Raw genomic sequence first — 18,596 nt, forward strand, 5'->3', positions numbered from 1 at the left:
CTCACTTCCTGTTGGGATTAGCTAATGACATAGAGTGCGAGAGTTGTTCAGCTCAGTGAGATCTATAGGTGTACAGAGTTTCATATGTATATGTGCGGGATATACATCAAGTTTTTTGACTGTGTTCCAGGGGGCGCCATAGAGCCTCTGTGCCACGCCCGGGTCCCAGTCTCTGCGGCGTTCCAATGTGTGTGCCAATTTTCACGAGTTTTTGAGTATGTTAAGACCCCCAAAATGCCCCGAAAGGTGGAAAAAAATAAAAATAAAAATAAATAAATAATAATAATAATAATAATAATAATAATAATAATAATCCTTAGGGGATCAATAGGGCCTTCGCCCTTTCAGGGCTTCGGGCCCTAATAATAAATATAGCTGCAAGCAGCGATGACGGGCCCTCGCCGCCAGCGCATCCGCAACCCTGGTGCCATCAGATAAACGGTGCCCAGCGGGCACATGCATTAATAGCATCACTGTACCAGTTTGGATTGAAAGGTTACTGCAATGAAAGGGTTAAAATCAAAATGCTTTTAAGTCATTCTGATACAATGAGACTGAGATAGGCTTAGAGTTAAAATGATTCCTTATCCTATGAGGTCATCTTGTGTTCATCCTTGGAATTACAGTCTTCATCTGCCAGTTTACAAGTGTGATATTTTAAATGTTTTTGCGGTCTCTGAAAACGTGCCAAACATATTTCCTAAGAATTACTTGTTTTTCATATGCTCGGGCCCTAATAATAATAATCCTTAGGGGATCAATAGGGCCTTCGCCCTTTTAGGGCTCGGGCCCTAATAATCCTTAGAAAAACAATAGGGCCTTCGCCCTTTTAGGGCTCTGGCCCTAATAATAATAATAAAATGTTTAGGGGATCAATAGGGCCTTCGCCCTTTTAGGGCTCGGGCCCTAATAAAGAAGAATCCTTCGAAAAACAATAGGGCTCTCGCCCTTTCAGGGCTCGGGCCCTAAATATAGCTGCAAGCAGCGATGGACGGGCCCTCGCCGCCAGCGCATCCGCAACCCTGGTGCCATCAGAAAAATGGTGCCCCGCGGCACATGCATTGAGAGTAACCCTGTAGCAGTTCGGACTGAAGGGTCACAGCAATGAAAGCGTTAAAAGCAAAGTGCTTATAAGTCATTCTGATACACTAAGAATGAGCTGAAAAAGATTCCTTATCCTATGAGGTCATCTTGTGTTCATCCTTGGTATTACAGTCTTCATCTGCTAGTTTACAAGTGTGGTATTTTAAATGTTTCTGTGGTCTCTGAAAAAATGATAAACATATCTCCTAAGAATGACCTGTTTTTCATATGTAAAAAGTTGTGAAGAGTTAGGATAATGCATTTTAAATGCACTCTCTCTCTCTCTCTCTCCCACACACACACAGCCCCTCAACTACCCCCAGTCACACTTACACACACACATACACAGACTTAATCCCATCCCCCGACACAGAGTTAGAGTGAGAGAGTTAGAGTGAGATCAAATGTTGAATAGTTTTTTAATTTTCTATTTTTTTTAGACTATTTTATATCGATGAAACTAAGCATTTATTTCTCTGAATTACTAGTTCTATGTATGTAAAAAAAATTTGAAGTGTTTGGATGCTGCATTTTAAAATTACGGTCATGTTTTTTACTGCTATTTTAATAAATCACCATAAATCAACCGTTCAAGATATCCCAAATCCGCTCACAATTTAACATCTTCAGTATGTTGGCATCATGTTGTTTTTTGTAGGAGTAGTATTCATTCATTCACGGCTATATTTTCCCAAACCGTCAGGTTTAAAAGTTTAAAATGGCCAACCGTCAGGCCCTGTCACATCAGTCCTGTGATATGGCCTTACAAATGAATGGCATTGTTATTTTTTATGACCTTTATTGCATATAATATGTTTTTTTTTTAAAGTATGCCATAGTAAAACATTATTTTTAATAAATAGACATTACACTGTAAATTCAGCTTTTTATATTCATCCATCAATTTTTATTTTCATTTTGTCCCTCTTTTACTTAGGCCTATGTAGCACTGCTTTTGGGGTTGCACTTAGTATAAATAATGATATTTCAATACATATGTAGATATAATTGTCATTTATATTAACTTTGAGTAATGATGACTGTAATTATTCCATTTCAGACAGGCTGATTCAGACACTTAGATGACTCCATTTAGTGCAGCTGAGAGACAAAGGCAATGTCGGGCACAACTAAATGCAGACCCTGAGAGAAAGGAGAAACATCTTCAGAAAGAAAGGCAGAGATGGAAGCAGAAAAAAGGATAGAGGAAAAGTATTCACAAGTCACAAAGACAAATTATGGAGAGAACATCAGAAAAAAAACTAGGCCTAAGGGAAAGGCCACAGCTCCAGGGCCAGGGCCAGGGCCTTCAAGGTTAGAAAAGGCTACCATCACAGTACCACTTCACATCACAACAAGGTGATATCATGGCAGGGCTCGACAATAAGGAGTGCCCGATGGCCCAGGGCCAGTGGGAAAGACGCTTGGGACAGTTGACGAATCTGTCACTGGCCCGATCGGGCCACTGCTGCGTCGTCACGAAAGTTTAATATTTGCACGTGTTTTTAAGTCTCGTTTATTTAAAATTTCAAACGATCACAGAAAGACGCGTCTCTGAGGGACAGATAACCTACAACAGTATGTCAAAATACCTGAGTAACTTTGTAGCTGTTAGAATAATTAATCTATATTTAAATTTATACAGTGGAGTACAGATGCACCGATCAACTGGACATATTTCAACCCATCTCTGTTCCGGCCTTGGACACAAACTGCATGCAATATTTTTTCAAATTGTCATGTGTGTAGAAATATTATGAACTCTTTGAACATCCGTTAACAGAGGCCAGAGACGCTGAAGACGAACGCCAAAAAAGAAAAAATACTACAGCAGGCAGAGTGAGATCACAGTTCACAATATTGAAACGGGGTTGATATTAATGTATCTCTGAGGGGAACTGACTGTTTTAAGAAACGTTTACATGGCGTTTTCTTTTCATTTGCCTCTGTATAATGCATTTAAAGTTGTCTTCATAAGCATGACGCTGCTTCGTTTATAGCGGTAACCATGGATACGCTGTATCATTATTCCATAAGCGCCACCTGCTAGCAGAGACTGAATTTGCGTTCATTTAGGCATTGTTTCATTTATAACAAAATAATAATAATAAAATAATTTTTGAATAAACAACTAATGTTTGAACTCTATATTTGTTAGGCTAGTAGGATTTGCTGTGATATTGAAATTGGAATCGAGAATTGTACAATTTAGTTGGTATGTAAAATTTTAATGTTATTTTGATATAAGCTTATTTATTAAAATAAAAGATAACATGGTCAAAAACAATGATAACAACGACTACTGTTTTTTTGTTTTTTTTTTAATGAATTTTTTTTTTTTTTTTTTTTTTTTGTGGCAGGGCCAGTGAAAATTTTGACCGGAGAAGTAAAAATTTGAACCAGTAGAAAAATCCTTAGCGTTGAGCCCTGCATGGTAATATCTACATTATTACCTAGGAAATCATATGCAATTTCCGTTATTACAATGTAATTTCCTAAGTAATAATGTAGATATTACCATTGTATTACCCTGTATTACCGAGTCGTAATACGATGTGGTACCACAGTGACTTTACATTGTGCTAGTCAGTTAAATGTCTGTTGATTACATTTAAATGAAATATGTTTTTATTTTGAAATAAAATGAAATTAGTTTATTGAATTAAAAAGATGTTTAAAATATATCAGTTGTCAGTTATATTCTAATGAATTAGGTCCTTATTATATGTCCTTGCCTGAACTTTACCGTAGTCTAATATTACATTAACATTAAAATAATAATTTAAAATAGGAATGCTTATCAAAACGTAAAGAACACAACACAGCTTTTTCTACAATGAAATCCATAAAGTCAGGCCCTGTCACAGCAACGTCAGTCCCGTCACACCACGGTCAATCCTGTCACACAGGAAATTATGATGTACTATTTGAGGAAATACTGATGAATTAATCTCTTTAACTGTGTAGATAATAGTGGGGGTATATGTCCACTACTGTGTTTTTGTAAAAATATCCTATGTAAAGGTAATTTTTTTACAACAATATAAGTTGCCTGGCGGGCAAAATATTAGCAACACAAAGTTGCTTATATTTCTTATAGGAATTACAAATCTATGTTAAATACAATCAGGGACATGTGACCAATAAGAAAATGCTATTTGTATCAAAGACATTCATTAGCAAACCATTCTAACATATACAAATCTGTCTGTGACAGGGCCTGACATTTTAGGGGTGAAATGCGTATAAGTGTATTTTATTCAAAAATAAAAACATGCTGAGATGTTATGATATGTGTTTCTCATAGTTTAACATGTCCTCCATATGACTCAACATTCAGATGCAAGAAAAAATATATTTTTTCCCCCCAGGATTTTTTAAGTGGAAATGTTTGTTTCTGGTAGAATGTCCCACCAAGTTCTTGACGCGGTCTGTAACTTCATTTAAAATGAAGTTCGTCCACTCTTTCCTAAGGTTGGGATCAGAAAGAAGGCAATGCAAAGAGTGTTTTTCCACAACTTGGCACTGAACACCGTCTTCTTGTCTTTAGAGCCATCTTTATTCTTTATTCATGATTTTTAATGCTTGCTCAAATTACTTTGTTAAAATAGGCAGAAATAACTAAATTCTTGAAATTTTCTTACCTAACTTATTTCCGTAATGTTCAATCCACTTAAATTTGTGAAAATTAATTGAGCTTAATAATTTTGTGTTGGGACTACATAAATCATTGTTGACACAACTAACTGAAAAGTGGATGTGTAGTTCCCAGCATGCTTTGCATGGGGTCACATTAAGAAACATGTTGACAAAAATTAAGTGTTTTTAATGAAAGAAAATTAGAGTTCTTACTGAGATTTAGAAGAGGTCTGAAGATTAGACAAAGTTTTGCCAACATTTTTTGCCAAATATAAAAAAATAACTTGTCCAATGAAATTAAATTAAGTAAATAATTTTCCACACAATTAGTTCTGATCCATACAACAAGACTAAATAAAGTTCAATTAAAGAAATAATGTTTTGTTGAGCCAAATAAACATTATTTCTTTAACTGAACTTGTTTTAGTCTTGTATGAACCTGAACTAACTTCATGGAAAAGTTTACTTTAATTTAATTAAGTTCACTAAACAAGTTATTTTTTTCCCCCAGTGTTGTTTGATTTCTGAGTAGACCTGTGTTTGCTATTTACTCGTTATTTACATCACATGCACGAATAGGTGGGTGAGGCTAAACAGTAATGTAGAAGCAGGCATTGATCTTCATCTGTGGAGGCAGTGTTTAGCCAGACTATTACATCATAAAGAAGCACATTCCACATCCTGTCATTTTAGCAGCCTGGCTTCAGTATAAGTAGTTTTTAAACCAACAAGAAAGTTTTGAGTTCTCAAAATGACATGATGTTTTTATAGTGCAATGACAATGATTTTGTTCAATAAATATTCATACTGTATTGCAAAAACAAAAATATTTAATACACTACCAAAAGTCAAAAGTTTGGGGTTGATTTTTGAATTGTTTTGTAAAAAGTCTCACTAAGGCTGTGATTTGATCATAAATGCAGTAAAACCGTAAAATGTGAAATTTTTGCACACTTTTAAATATTTGTTTATAGTGCAATATATATATTTAAAATAATAATAGTAATGTGATGCATTCATGTGATGTCAAAAATGTTTCAGTACCATGACTCGAGTCTTTAGTGTTGGGTGAGCCTTTCCAAAAAAAAAAATAAATAAATAACATTCTAATATGTTGATTTTAAAATGTATTTGATTTATTCTTATTTCCAACGCAAAAAAAAATTGTGGAAAACATTAAACAGTTTTTTTTCAGGACTTTTTAATAAATATAAAGTTTAAAAGAACAACATTATTTTGTTTTTTTTTTTTTTTTTAGACATGTGCTGGTATTTGGTAATATGATACACCACGATAATGAATATGCACAGTATTGTTATTGTGGGCACTTCAAAATACTACCGTGAATGATTATTTATTACAAATTATTCTGATTTTTTGAAAACATTTTAATAAAAGACTATTTTTCTCATCAACTGGGTAAAATGCACAACACCGTTGTATGCGTAGTTCAGACTATCAGTCCAAATTCGATTTCTGTACATATCCCATTGGAATCCGATCTAGATGACTGACTGTCCACACTGTATACTGCAACTGTTCAAATCCGATTTTGCATCCCATAGCACTTTAAATTTACTGCATATGCACTAGTGACAAACAAGTTACTTATAGCAAAAATGAACATTTTAACTAGTAGCAATTCAATTGTTGATATCAAGAATAGACATGGACAAAGGTTTTTACTAGTAGGAATTGTATTTCTAATATGTGAAATTGGAATTTAAAGTAAGAAATCAATTCTTGGTATAACCATTGCGTTTGAATGGCAGCCTATGGTGACCTTTAACTAGTAAAAAATACAATTACAGATATCAAAAATTATAATTTTTGCTATAGTTTAAATTTAAGTTGAATTTGTATTTCTGCGAGTATTGATGTTATTGTTGATATCAAGAATTAAAGGCACAACATGTAAGATTCTTTATTAAAATATCCAAATACCACTAGAACAGTGTTATATATTTTGCTGACTTGTGTATTATCCTAAATGTTTCAAAGAATGTTTAAATCCAGAGAAATAAGCAATTTTAACTAGTGTACCGTACTGAGTCATTGCGTCACCTGCCAATGACGTCATTCACCCTCAATTTTTCCATTTTGATTTTGTAGAAAACATGGAAACCCGAAATACACTTGTGTTATGAAGTTCATTTGACAGGTGATGAACACACAGAGTAGCATTATAACAACACTTCAACACACTCAAATGTATCTAGTATGATAAAACAGAGCAGCTTTTTTTTCTACATACGCATAACCGGAAGAAGCGTAAGCGGTCAACTGTGGCATAATAAAAGCTCCGTGGCTTTTGAGCCATGTATCGCACTCGTCTCTCATTAAGAATCGCTTAAGCAGCCTCGTCTCACTTCTACGACTCAGCCCCACCCTGCTTCATACTACAGTGACCTTAATAAATCTTTAATACATTAGCTCATGATTTCTGCCAAAGTTCCATCGGATTGCATCGGCTATGAGGATGAAGACAACAACTACCATGATTCCATACTCAATCACAGCGTCATCAAACTACAACTTTTTTTCTTGTTTGTTTTGAATAGGCGCCTTCTCGTGGCGAAAAATGACATATTGTGCCTTTAACATTTTTACTAGTGGAAATGTAATTCCTGATATCAAAAATAGCCATTTTTACTAGTAAAAATCCAATTCCTGATTTCAAGAATTAGCATTTTAATTAGTAACAATTTAATTGTTGATATCAATAATTCATATCCTGTGAATTAATAAAAGCCAAAGCGGCTTGCCATACGTATAATAGCAGTATATTGTCTTTTTTGGCTTGACTTGCAGTTGGCAACAACACAAGCTTGTGTCTGCAAAGATGTTCATTATATTTTCTACAAAAATGTCAACAGTTACTCTAGTAACCCGTAACAAAACAGTTGCACTACTTTTTCTTTCTGATCAAACTCTTGTTTCTTTCAAACAACCATTCAGATTTTTATATTTGCAATGTTATTCATCACAGCACCAAATACCTAAACACTTAGACTTATTAGGTTATTGATTTTCACACTTTTTTACATTGTCATCTGGACTACAACATGCCCTAGATATTGTTTGAAAGTTTTTATTTATTTTTTTTTTTCTTTGTTGTTCGGTCAGACTTTACATTAAGGCTCTATTAGTTAACATTAGTCAACATAAACTGCCAATGAAAAATTCTTCTAAAGCATTTATTAATCTTAGCTAATTTCAACATTTAATAGCGTGCTATTCAGTGTTGGGGGTAACGCATTACAAGTAACGTGAGTTACGTAATAATATTACTTTTTTCGAGTAACTAGTAAAGTAACGCATTACTTTACTAAATTTCTAAGAAAATATCTGAGTCACTTTTTTTCCCGATTTATTGATTGACAAGTCTCCTGTTGGGAAATTGGGAGTAAACATGATGTTACTGTATTCTAGACTAAATGGGAACATGCATTAAGTTCATCTCACTTACAAAAAACAGATTCAGTATTCCTCAAAATGAGTAAAAACAGTGAAATGCAAATTCAGAATATGACGCAACCCTGCAATAATTAAATATGTTAAATAAAACAAATATCCTTTATGTATTTAATCCCATTTTATTAACCAGTGTCTTTGCTGCTGACCTTAGATGATGCAATTTAACCATATCAATAAGCAAAAATTACTTTAGATAAACTAACATTTGTGCTTCATTTTTTTCATAGCTGAACAGTGATCTCCTGCATAAATGTACTTTTCTTTCAGCCTGAGGTGAATTCATTTCACTTTTGGTGTAAAAGGGCTTTTACATTAGAATTGTTTTATATTAAAAACAAAAAAGCAAACCCTGCCCAGATTTAAAAAGTAACGCAAAAGTAACATAACGCATTACTTTCCATAAAAAGTAACGTGATTAGTTACTTTTTTTAGGGAGTAACGCAAAATTGTAATGCATTACTTTTAAAAGTAACTTTCCCCAACACTGGTGCTATTAAAATCAAGAATAGTAACTGTATTATTTAACGGACCTGCACTAATATAAACTAACAGTTGTAATTTTTAACAAAGAATAATAACTTCTGTAACAAATGTAGCTATTGCTCATTGTTAATGTTAATGCATTACCTAAGGTTAACTAATGAGACCTCATTGTAAAGTGCTACCTACTGTTCTTAATAATTCTTTTGCACTTTAATCTATTTGAAACATTTGTTTCCTTTATACATTTTTTGTGTATTGCTTTATTGTATTTTAAATGTTCAGTTCTTTTAGTTACAAGAAAACTTATTAAACCTGTTATACTGTATTATGACAAAAATCTTTTGCAATGTATTTTAATATTGTGATAATACCACATACCGTAATAAAAGCTTTTGCAATTATCGCAACGTGAAAATTTTATATCATCACATGCCTACTTTACTGTCACTTTAGTTCAAATAAAATTGTGCTGACCCCAAACATTTGAATGGTAGTGTGCATTTTTTTGTTTCTCAAAAGGTGATGATTTACAGAATGCAGTACCTGCACCCCCTGCTGGTATAATTTCCGTATTGTTGCCAAAAGCCACCTGAACGAAGCTCTTCACCTTGCCTGAGTGAGAGCGTGAAACGATCACCTTAGGAAAGTTTGTGTTGTAGGAAGCACGAGGTGCCACATTAGATCCCTCTCCAACAAAACCCCATGCTGAGGATGAGAACGCATGTTTGAGCACCACAATGTGAATTCATTAAAAACACAAGTTCAGAACAGAAAACTATAGGTATAATGGTCAATACTGCCCTTATAGATAATGTGAATCATTATACTTGTCATTAAAAACACTAGAAATCATAATACTTTAAAAAAGCCAATTACTATTATGTTAATATACTGTTAATACACTTACTCATTACACATTGTTAAATGTTAAATACGGTCTTGTCAAAGAATCACATATTTCTTGTTGCCAGTAACTGACAAAAAAACATGCAAAAAAAGATCTGGGAAAACCACAAATCCTCTTAACATTACAGCACTCCCAAAATGCCTTCTGGATCCTGGATCAAAAGCCACCCGCTAATCTGGTTTTAAATATGCCTGTAAACCTAAAATTAACACACCTGTGTACCCAGTGAAGGGTTTGTGAATCACACCTATAACAGGATCCCCGTCCAAAGCCACACACACCATAGTGGTGACATACTTCTGGAGATTTTCTGTTGAAAGCAAAAACAGGATTTACATCCTGGTACAACACCTGTGCACTGAAGAAACATAAAACCGTTCCTCCTACAACAACAGCAAAACGTACACAATACAACTGCAAATCCAAAAAATAAAAATCAAACACAGATAATCTACATTAATAATGTGATTCAAGATATTATATTTCTTCCTGATTCTTTCCTGAAATACCTGCAGTTTAAAGACAACTGATTTATATTAGGAAAAAAAGAGTTGCACCAGACCTGTGTATTCCTGAGTGGCATCCAGTGGATCAATCCACACTGTGATCCTTTCTGCAGGAACCTCTTTCCCCCCTGAGATCTTTGCCAGAATTTCTTCAGGAATGATGCGAGTCCACACAGTGGCCTCACCCTCAGCATTGGCATGTTCTTCTGAGTTCACCTGCAAACAGAGAAAAAAAAAAACACTTTAAGAACATTTACTTGCCGGTTTCTGTTACTTCCCCTCAATTTAGTGGTTAAGAACCGAAAAAGGAATAGAAACTAAAACCACACATCTTCCGGATTACACACCTGTGAAGAATGAGACAGCCTTGGACTGAACAACATCATCACAAATGATCACTTATTGTAACTGGATCATTCTGTGTCAAATCAACAAAATTTCGAAAACAAATATTTGATTGATTGATTGATTGATTGCTTGATTGTAGAAAGACAAACATAAAAAGCGATAAAAGCCAACATATCAAATGTCACAGATATATATATTTACTAAGTAATCCACTATTTTATATAGGGGGGCAAAATGACAATTGTCACTTGAGAATCAGAGCTAAATTACAGGTGGGTAAAAACAACTTGAGAAATATAGCAGCATACGATTTTTCCTAGTTTTGAATGGTCACCACTGGCATATAATGCAACAAAGATTGCTAAAGACAAAGATTTTACCAGACCTACCAATCTCTGTGTAAATATAATATAATTATGCGGCCATATTTCTAAAGTCATTTAGAAATTAGAAAGTCATGTATCCTCCTGTAATTTGGCTCCAAATCTCAGGTGAAAATTGTCATTCTGATCTCCCTCAGTAAATACTCATGCCGTAAATTCAATTTTTACCAAAAAATGTAATTATAAAACAAACAGCGTTCTAGCCGTGTTACATATACCATTTCACTGCACAGTGCTAGGTTTTTTTTTTTTTTTTAATTTTGTGGCAGAAACAGGCTTGAATACAAACCAACCAGCTACAAGGTGAATCACATTACATACTTTGATTTAAAGCAAAAAAATTTAAAATCAGACAAAAAGACAAAGGTAATTGATAACTTATAAAGTAAACAACTCCCCCCGCTTAGATATCAATGCTTTGTGTCTTATCAAAATCAAACATGAAATGACTTGAAAATGTGATGACTGTATCAGTTTTTTGTGAGCATTGATGAAATTAAAGATGTATCTTTGTGCCTGTGACAATGTTTACAGGGCTTTTATGACGATGACACGGAAATAAGTTGATTATTAAAAAGAACAGCTGTACATTAGTTCACAAATAAAAAAGGGAGTATCTATTTACAAGTGCAAATAGCCCGCCTGGCAATAGCCTGGCAGAGGCTATTTACACTAACTTCACCTTACAAAAGACGATCGTCTGAAAACAGCTCCAGTGGTGTAGATGATAAAGTATCTCAACAAAGATTGCTAAAGTCAACAGATTTAACTGATAAAACTATTAATCTCTGAGTAAAAATAAGATAATGATGCTGCCATCTTTCATAAGTCATATTTACCCAGCAACTTCACTTGGAATCTAAGGTGAAAATTGCCGTTTTGACCTCCCTCTACAAAATTTACTCAGTAAATATTCATCCATGACATTTAATATTTTGGCTTTCATCACTATACATGTCTTCAGAATCATCTTTCTTCAGAATAAATATTAGCAAAATCTAAAAATTGAGCCGGGGACCTCTGGTTGAGTTGATACGGAATGACCCTCTAGTAATTTGGACAGAATATGGTTACCATGGTAAAACATATCCCATCCTCCAGTTCAGATCACCTGTATATAAGGGTAGGTGTTCTTGATCAGGTAGAACATCTTGCGGTGGGAGTTCAGATCACCCAGCGTGAGTTTTTCACTGGCCCCTTCTTTTGTTTTGCCTTTTGATTTCTCCTCTAGTGTGTTGTCCTCCCTGATCCTCTTCACCTCCCGTCCGCCCTGCACCGCAGCCTCCATAGACAGCGCGAGCAGGTCTCTCAGATCCACAGTCCTCTTCTGTCTGAACGACGCTATCCTACTGGATAAAACTCCCGCGTATAAGTGATAGATCACACCGACTCCCAGTAAGCAGAAGACGGCTATGCCGAGTGGAGACAGTCGGATGCCCATCGGAGCCATCACAAAGGCGGACGTGCGATCAAAGCCGATGAATATGAGAACAGGGCAACAGCTAAACTAGACGTGTTCCTCTTTGGCGAGCATTTGCAGGTAATTTTAAGGCAAGAATAATGCAAACGATCAGAAAAGCGTTCTAGCCAATCAAAAGTTACTTATTTACTTCTCTGGCCAGATTAGGTCAAGCGAAAGCTTCCTTTATTGGTTTGTAATATATTCCTCAGTCGTAATACACATATCTGCTTTCTCGAAGTGCCAGATCCATGGCTGTGACAACGAGTAATACTCTATGCATTCCACGTCCACCGTTGTGTCAAGCAAGGCCAAACTAACACTCCGTTTTTCTTCCAGGTCATGAAGGAATAGAAAACTGTTTTGAGCACGAGATAGCGCCCTCTATTGCTTCAGCATCACAAACCTCTGCAGAGAAATGTGCTCTGTCCCAATGTCCCCCTTTTGTTTTTTTTTTTTTTTTTGTTTGTTTGTTTGTTTGTTTGTTTGTTTGTTTGTTTGTTTTGTTTTAATTCAGCAAACAGCCATTGTTACCATTTTTGCATTAGAATATACAGAAGAACAGGTGCATGAAAGAAATACAAACATATATAGGGGGCTAGGGGTATTCCTGTAAATCATAATCTTCTATAAAGGACAAAAGACTGATTTATTGCATTTTTCTTTTTCATCACTTTGAGGGCTCTTGTATAAGAAAGAAAATGAAGGAAACATAAAATGCGCAAAATGTTGGTTTCACCTTCAAGTAGGCTACTTAAATTTATGTATATACAAAATTTTCCCAGCAGAAAAAGGATGTTGTTAACCAGGATGTCATATTTGTTCAGTAGAGTACGGTATGATTTGGGACCGAACACCCTGATCCAGCTTGCGTTTTCACCACCAACAGGACCACTACTTAATAGGCATGAGAGACATGGTGCATGCCTGTGTTATGCCGAATTCTGGCCTCTGCCAGATTACTATCCCACTAGTATTGGTAGTATTGGATTAGGTGTTAGGGTCTAGGGTTAGGTGGAGGGGTTATGATTAGGGGTGGGGTTAGGATTAGGCAATCAGGTAGTGATTTCAATGAGAGAAGGGTAATAATTTGGCAGGGGTCGAAAATGGGCATAACACTGGAAAGTAGCAATCGACGATAAAGCACAACTCTGTTTTTTTAACAGATAAAACATGCATGTTGTATAAAGCTTTCTGAAACAAAATGTTTTGTGAAATGTGTTATACAAATGAATGTGAATTAAACTGAATAAGCCATTGCATTGGTTACTGTTGTCTCCGAGGGTATGTTGAAAGCTTCACATGGGCTTATATATACCCAGTGTTTATATGGTTTATACGGTTTATATATATATATGTTTACTGTACCTTTTAAAAGATGGACCTATGTGAATGTAGAGTAGAATGTGCCATTGCACTGATTGCCCTGTTGGAGGTGCTTTATCTCAGCTGTCCTTGAGGGTGCATTGAATGTTTCATTACAGGCTCATACCCGGTGTGACTGTCTGTCTGTCACCATGAAAATATTACTACATTTTTGCTGTACAAAGTTATGGACCTATTGATGTGACAATACACTGTAAAAACAAACAAGTTGGTTCAACTTAAAATAATTTGTAACCTGGCTGCCTTAAAATGTTGTGTTAAATAAGCTTAAAAACTTACGTTGTTTATACATATGTTGGAGTTCCTTAAACCTAGAATTAAGAGTTGGGGCAACAAAGGTGAAGCTAAAAAAAATCTGAGTCAACTTTTAAGTTTTTAGTTAGCCCAGCAAGATGAGAAAGTTGTGCTAACCTAAATCAAGTTGAAACAACATAAAATTAGTGAGACCAACAAATGTTTAGTTCTTTAAACTAACCATTTTGTTGAATACATTTATAATTATAAGTTTTGCAGACTGAATAAAAATTGGCTAAACTAAATATTTTGTTGAATCAACTTATTATTTTTAAGGCAGCCAGGTTACTTTTTCAAAAATAGTTCATCTTACTTGTAATGTTAATTACTTGTAATGTGCGTGCGCTTGGATGGGTTAAATGCAGAGCACACCATACTTGGCCTCACGTCACGTCACGTCCTTTCCTTTCCTTTACCTTTTCCTTTAAAATGTGTGTTGAACAAAGTGCAAAAACCAACAAAAAAGCCCAAAGATTCTTATAAAAAAAAAAAGCAAAAACAAAAACAGCCAATTTCTTGCAGAGTAGCATGTTGCATAGCCTGTTAACACACTAAGAACAGCTGCTCCCACCAATGTTCATGAAAAGTTTTTGGTGAACATCGAAAGTGCGCTTCATGTGTTTTAGGTAATCAATGTTAACGATGTAAGGAAGAACCTTGCAAAGCACAAATGCTTTCAGGATGTCACAGATATCGGTGAGGTCAATATGCTCTTCCAAAATGTTGGCACCGTCAATGGTTACATAAGCATGGCTGGGAGTATTAGACCAACTGCAACAAGTACTTTAACTTCCAGAATATAAGGGTGCTTCAACACTAGAATTTTTGGTGTGCACCAGGTTCAGTTGATATTAGAGTTTGGTTCATTTGGCTGGTGTGAACTCTTGTGTGAGACTAGCTGCCAAAATTCTTCTGCAGCTAGATGCTGAAAATATCAGTCATTTAATTTTTTATTGGCACATTCTCAAATGTTTTGCTTTATAGTTTTACAAAGACTATATTCAAAGTACTGTCACTTTAATGTTACATTTTACATACCAAATTTTATTTTTTAGTAAATAAATATTGACTTATATTATTAGTCTTGGCCACACGTTCACAAGAGTATCACGATGTGTGTGGTGCTGCTGTCACAGGAGCCGGCATTCTGACGTAGAACATGCATGCGCTGTGGCTTGTTTACAAGCAGAGGAATGCACACACATGCGTTGTGGTACTCTTGTGAACGTGCATCGAGGACTGAAAAAAACTAAAATAAATTTTTTAAATCTTATATAAAATGACATCAAAAATTACAGTAGCAGCTCGGGGTGTTACGGTATATGTATTAGTAGTATTAGTAGTCTTTTTATTGTTGTTAGCATTACTGTTGCAAATAAACATACATTTTATATTTATGTCTTTTTTAGCATTGTGAACATATCATGACATACAGTAAGTACTGTGTACCAAATCAAAAACTTACATGTTACAACCGCTGATAACCAAGATTTCTTCTATTACCAGGAACACATCACTGCAGATTGATGGTGTTCAATTTGGTCACCCACACCTATAATGCCAACAGTCATGTCCTTGATGAATACCATTTGAGAACCTGTGTGCTTAAATAAAAACAAAACGGAAGCGTTAAAATATGTCTTATAATATTAACAGTAAATATGACTCCAGTAAATATGTGGACTAAATAAATAAATTTACTTACAACTTTGTCCAAGCTCCCACATTCCCATGTCTGCATAGCACTGATGGATACAACTGAAAAAGGGCTGAGGTCCAACCACAAGATCATTGAATTCTGTGCTAATCTTTAGTCATTCTAGAATATCACAAACATGAAAAATACAGAGACATGTTAAAACAACACTATAAATAAAACTAAATAAATATTGACAGAGAAAGCCATGTCATTGCAAGTTTACTTATTTTACAATCCAGAAAAGGCTTTTAAATGACATCACACAGGAAATTAAAAAAAAAAAGCTAATTTTACACATTTTCGACAATCCTTATCGCAGGGCTGTTTATACAAGATATACGCCTTTATTGTTATTCAAAAACCTATAGTTTTATAATGTATTTGTCCGGTGAGGCACTTCATTAACTAAGGGAACAGTTTGTACTGGTTTGTGTCAGCAATATCAATGGACCCTTTTCACAAGCCTGTGATGACGCGTTTCAACGGTCATCATCATCATAAATCCTTTAAAGTTTTTTAAAATTTTGATTTTTAAAAATATGTATGTACATTTATAACACTATCCTTTGTATTATATCACCTTTTCATCAAGTTACAAAAAAACTAGTTAACTCTATGCAAGGGTGTTTCTAATGCCGCGTCTATGTGAGGGACAATAAATTTGACATTGTTCTCTCTTCTGACTGCCAATATTAGTCTAGCTCAATTTTTTTCCTTTGATTGAAAGTCGGGAAAACACTATCGTGTAGTTTTTCTTTTGCTATTTGAGCAAATGGGAATGCAAAAAATATATTTATGGTACTCTCCCATTCACTGCTCTCGGATTTTACCCAACTATTACGACTTCCGCTATGAGAAACCCGGAAATGTGAGAAAGGTCCATATACGAGCTTCAGACAAACTCTGAGGGAGCTGCTCATTCATTTCTCTCATAACATGCATAAAAATGAGAGTTCGAGTAGTAATCTTGTTTTTTCTCCAACTAATTTTATTTGTTCACAAGTTCTAAATCCATACAGCTGTTCGTCCCTCTCCATCTAGCGCTCTGTTTGAATGGTCTCTCTCTAATGCAGCACTGGCCTCAAGCAATACATGCCAAACTGTATATTTATCATTCTCCACATAAATTCAGCTCAGTACCGCATGGGAAAATATTTAATATAATATTTACATCGAAAATACTGTGAAACTGCGTGTATTTTGAGGCTTCAGAGTGCCGCAAAACTACCCAGCAAGCAATTTTGCGTTTAAAAGACGTCTATTAGCCGTTCAAACATAGCCCTGACGTCTAGGCTAAAACAAGGCAAAATTTAATAGACGTCTAACCATAGCCCAAGAATAGACATCAGTTAGACCACTATTAAACGACTACATGTATACATCTAATAGACAGTGAATATGGGACTAGACTAAAACAAGACTGAATTTGGGCTGTCAGTGAAAATTTAATAGACATCTAACCATAGCCCAATAATAGACTAGTCATCAAATGCCTCCTTCTGCAGTGTACCTTAAGACTTTTTCAGAAATAAATTTCTGCCAGATTACTATCCCACTAGTATTGGTAGTATTGGATTAGGTGTTAGGGTCTAGGGTTAGGTGGAGGGGTTATGATTAGGGGTGGGGTTAGGATTAGGCAATCAGGTAGTGATTTCAATGAGAGAAGGGTAATAATTTGGCAGGGGTCGAAAATGGGCATAACACTGGAAAGTAGCAATCGACGATAAAGCACAACTCTGTTTTTTTAACAGATAAAACATGCATGTTGTATAAAGCTTTCTGAAACAAAATGTTTTGTGAAATGTGTTATACAAATGAATGTGAATTAAACTGAATAAGCCATTGCATTGGTTACTGTTGTCTCCGAGGGTATGTTGAAAGCTTCACATGGGCTTATATATACCCAGTGTTTATATGGTTTATACGGTTTATATATATATATGTTTACTGTACCTTTTAAAAGATGGACCTATGTGAATGTAGAGTAGAATGTGCCATTGCACTGATTGCCCTGTTGGAGGTGCTTTATCTCAGCTGTCCTTGAGGGTGCATTGAATGTTTCATTACAGGCTCATACCCGGTGTGACTGTCTGTCTGTCACCATGAAAATATTACTACATTTTTGCTGTACAAAGTTATGGACCTATTGATGTGACAATACACTGTAAAAACAAACAAGTTGGTTCAACTTAAAATAATTTGTAACCTGGCTGCCTTAAAATGTTGTGTTAAATAAGCTTAAAAACTTACGTTGTTTATACATATGTTGGAGTTCCTTAAACCTAGAATTAAGAGTTGGGGCAACAAAGGTGAAGCTAAAAAAAATCTGAGTCAACTTTTAAGTTTTTAGTTAGCCCAGCAAGATGAGAAAGTTGTGCTAACCTAAATCAAGTTGAAACAACATAAAATTAGTGAGACCAACAAATGTTTAGTTCTTTAAACTAACCATTTTGTTGAATACATTTATAATTATAAGTTTTGCAGACTGAATAAAAATTGGCTAAACTAAATATTTTGTTGAATCAACTTATTATTTTTAAGGCAGCCAGGTTACTTTTTCACGTCCTTTCCTTTCCTTTACCTTTTCCTTTAAAATGTGTGTTGAACAAAGTGCAAAAACCAACAAAAAAGCCCAAAGATTCTTATAAAAAAAAAAAGCAAAAACAAAAACAGCCAATTTCTTGCAGAGTAGCATGTTGCATAGCCTGTTAACACACTAAGAACAGCTGCTCCCACCAATGTTCATGAAAAGTTTTTGGTGAACATCGAAAGTGCGCTTCATGTGTTTTAGGTAATCAATGTTAACGATGTAAGGAAGAACCTTGCAAAGCACAAATGCTTTCAGGATGTCACAGATATCGGTGAGGTCAATATGCTCTTCCAAAATGTTGGCACCGTCAATGGTTACATAAGCATGGCTGGGAGTATTAGA

At 35.0% G+C, this 18,596-nt stretch overlaps 1 protein-coding gene across 2 annotated transcripts; it reads right to left on the minus strand.

Annotated features, from left to right (window-relative positions):
- Positions 1-915: 915 nt before the first annotated feature.
- On the minus strand, positions 916-12,629 carry bpnt2 (3'(2'), 5'-bisphosphate nucleotidase 2). Of its 2 annotated transcripts, none has more exons than XM_051103473.1 (5): positions 11,938-12,629; positions 10,152-10,311; positions 9,804-9,899; positions 9,226-9,387; positions 916-2,226 (listed from the first exon to the last, which is right to left on the minus strand). In XM_051103473.1, the coding sequence occupies exons 1-5, from the start codon at positions 12,274-12,276 to the stop codon at positions 2,162-2,164; spliced, it is 822 nt and encodes a 273-aa protein (XP_050959430.1). In that variant the 5' UTR covers positions 12,277-12,629; the 3' UTR covers positions 916-2,161. The 2 variants fall into 2 exon arrangements, with proteins under 2 accessions (XP_050959430.1, XP_050959431.1); XM_051103474.1 differs by lacking the exon at positions 916-2,226 and adding an exon at positions 4,512-4,552.
- Positions 12,630-18,596: the final 5,967 nt, after the last annotated feature.

The sequence above is a fragment of the Labeo rohita genome, unplaced genomic scaffold, assembly GCF_022985175.1.
Source record: "Labeo rohita strain BAU-BD-2019 unplaced genomic scaffold, IGBB_LRoh.1.0 scaffold_462, whole genome shotgun sequence".
Lineage (NCBI taxonomy): Eukaryota > Metazoa > Chordata > Actinopteri > Cypriniformes > Cyprinidae > Labeo > Labeo rohita.

Coding starts and splice junctions, on each gene's coding strand:
- bpnt2 (XM_051103473.1), bottom strand. CDS start 12,276: ATGGCTCCGATGGGCATCCGACTGTCTCCACTCGGCATAGCCGTCTTC. Junction 10,312..11,937: donor ACACCTACCCTTATATACAG/GTGATCTGAACT, acceptor CTCTGTTTGCAG/GTGAACTCAGAAGAACATGC. Junction 9,900..10,151: donor TGCCACTCAGGAATACACAG/GTCTGGTGCAAC, acceptor TGCTTTCAACAG/AAAATCTCCAGAAGTATGTC.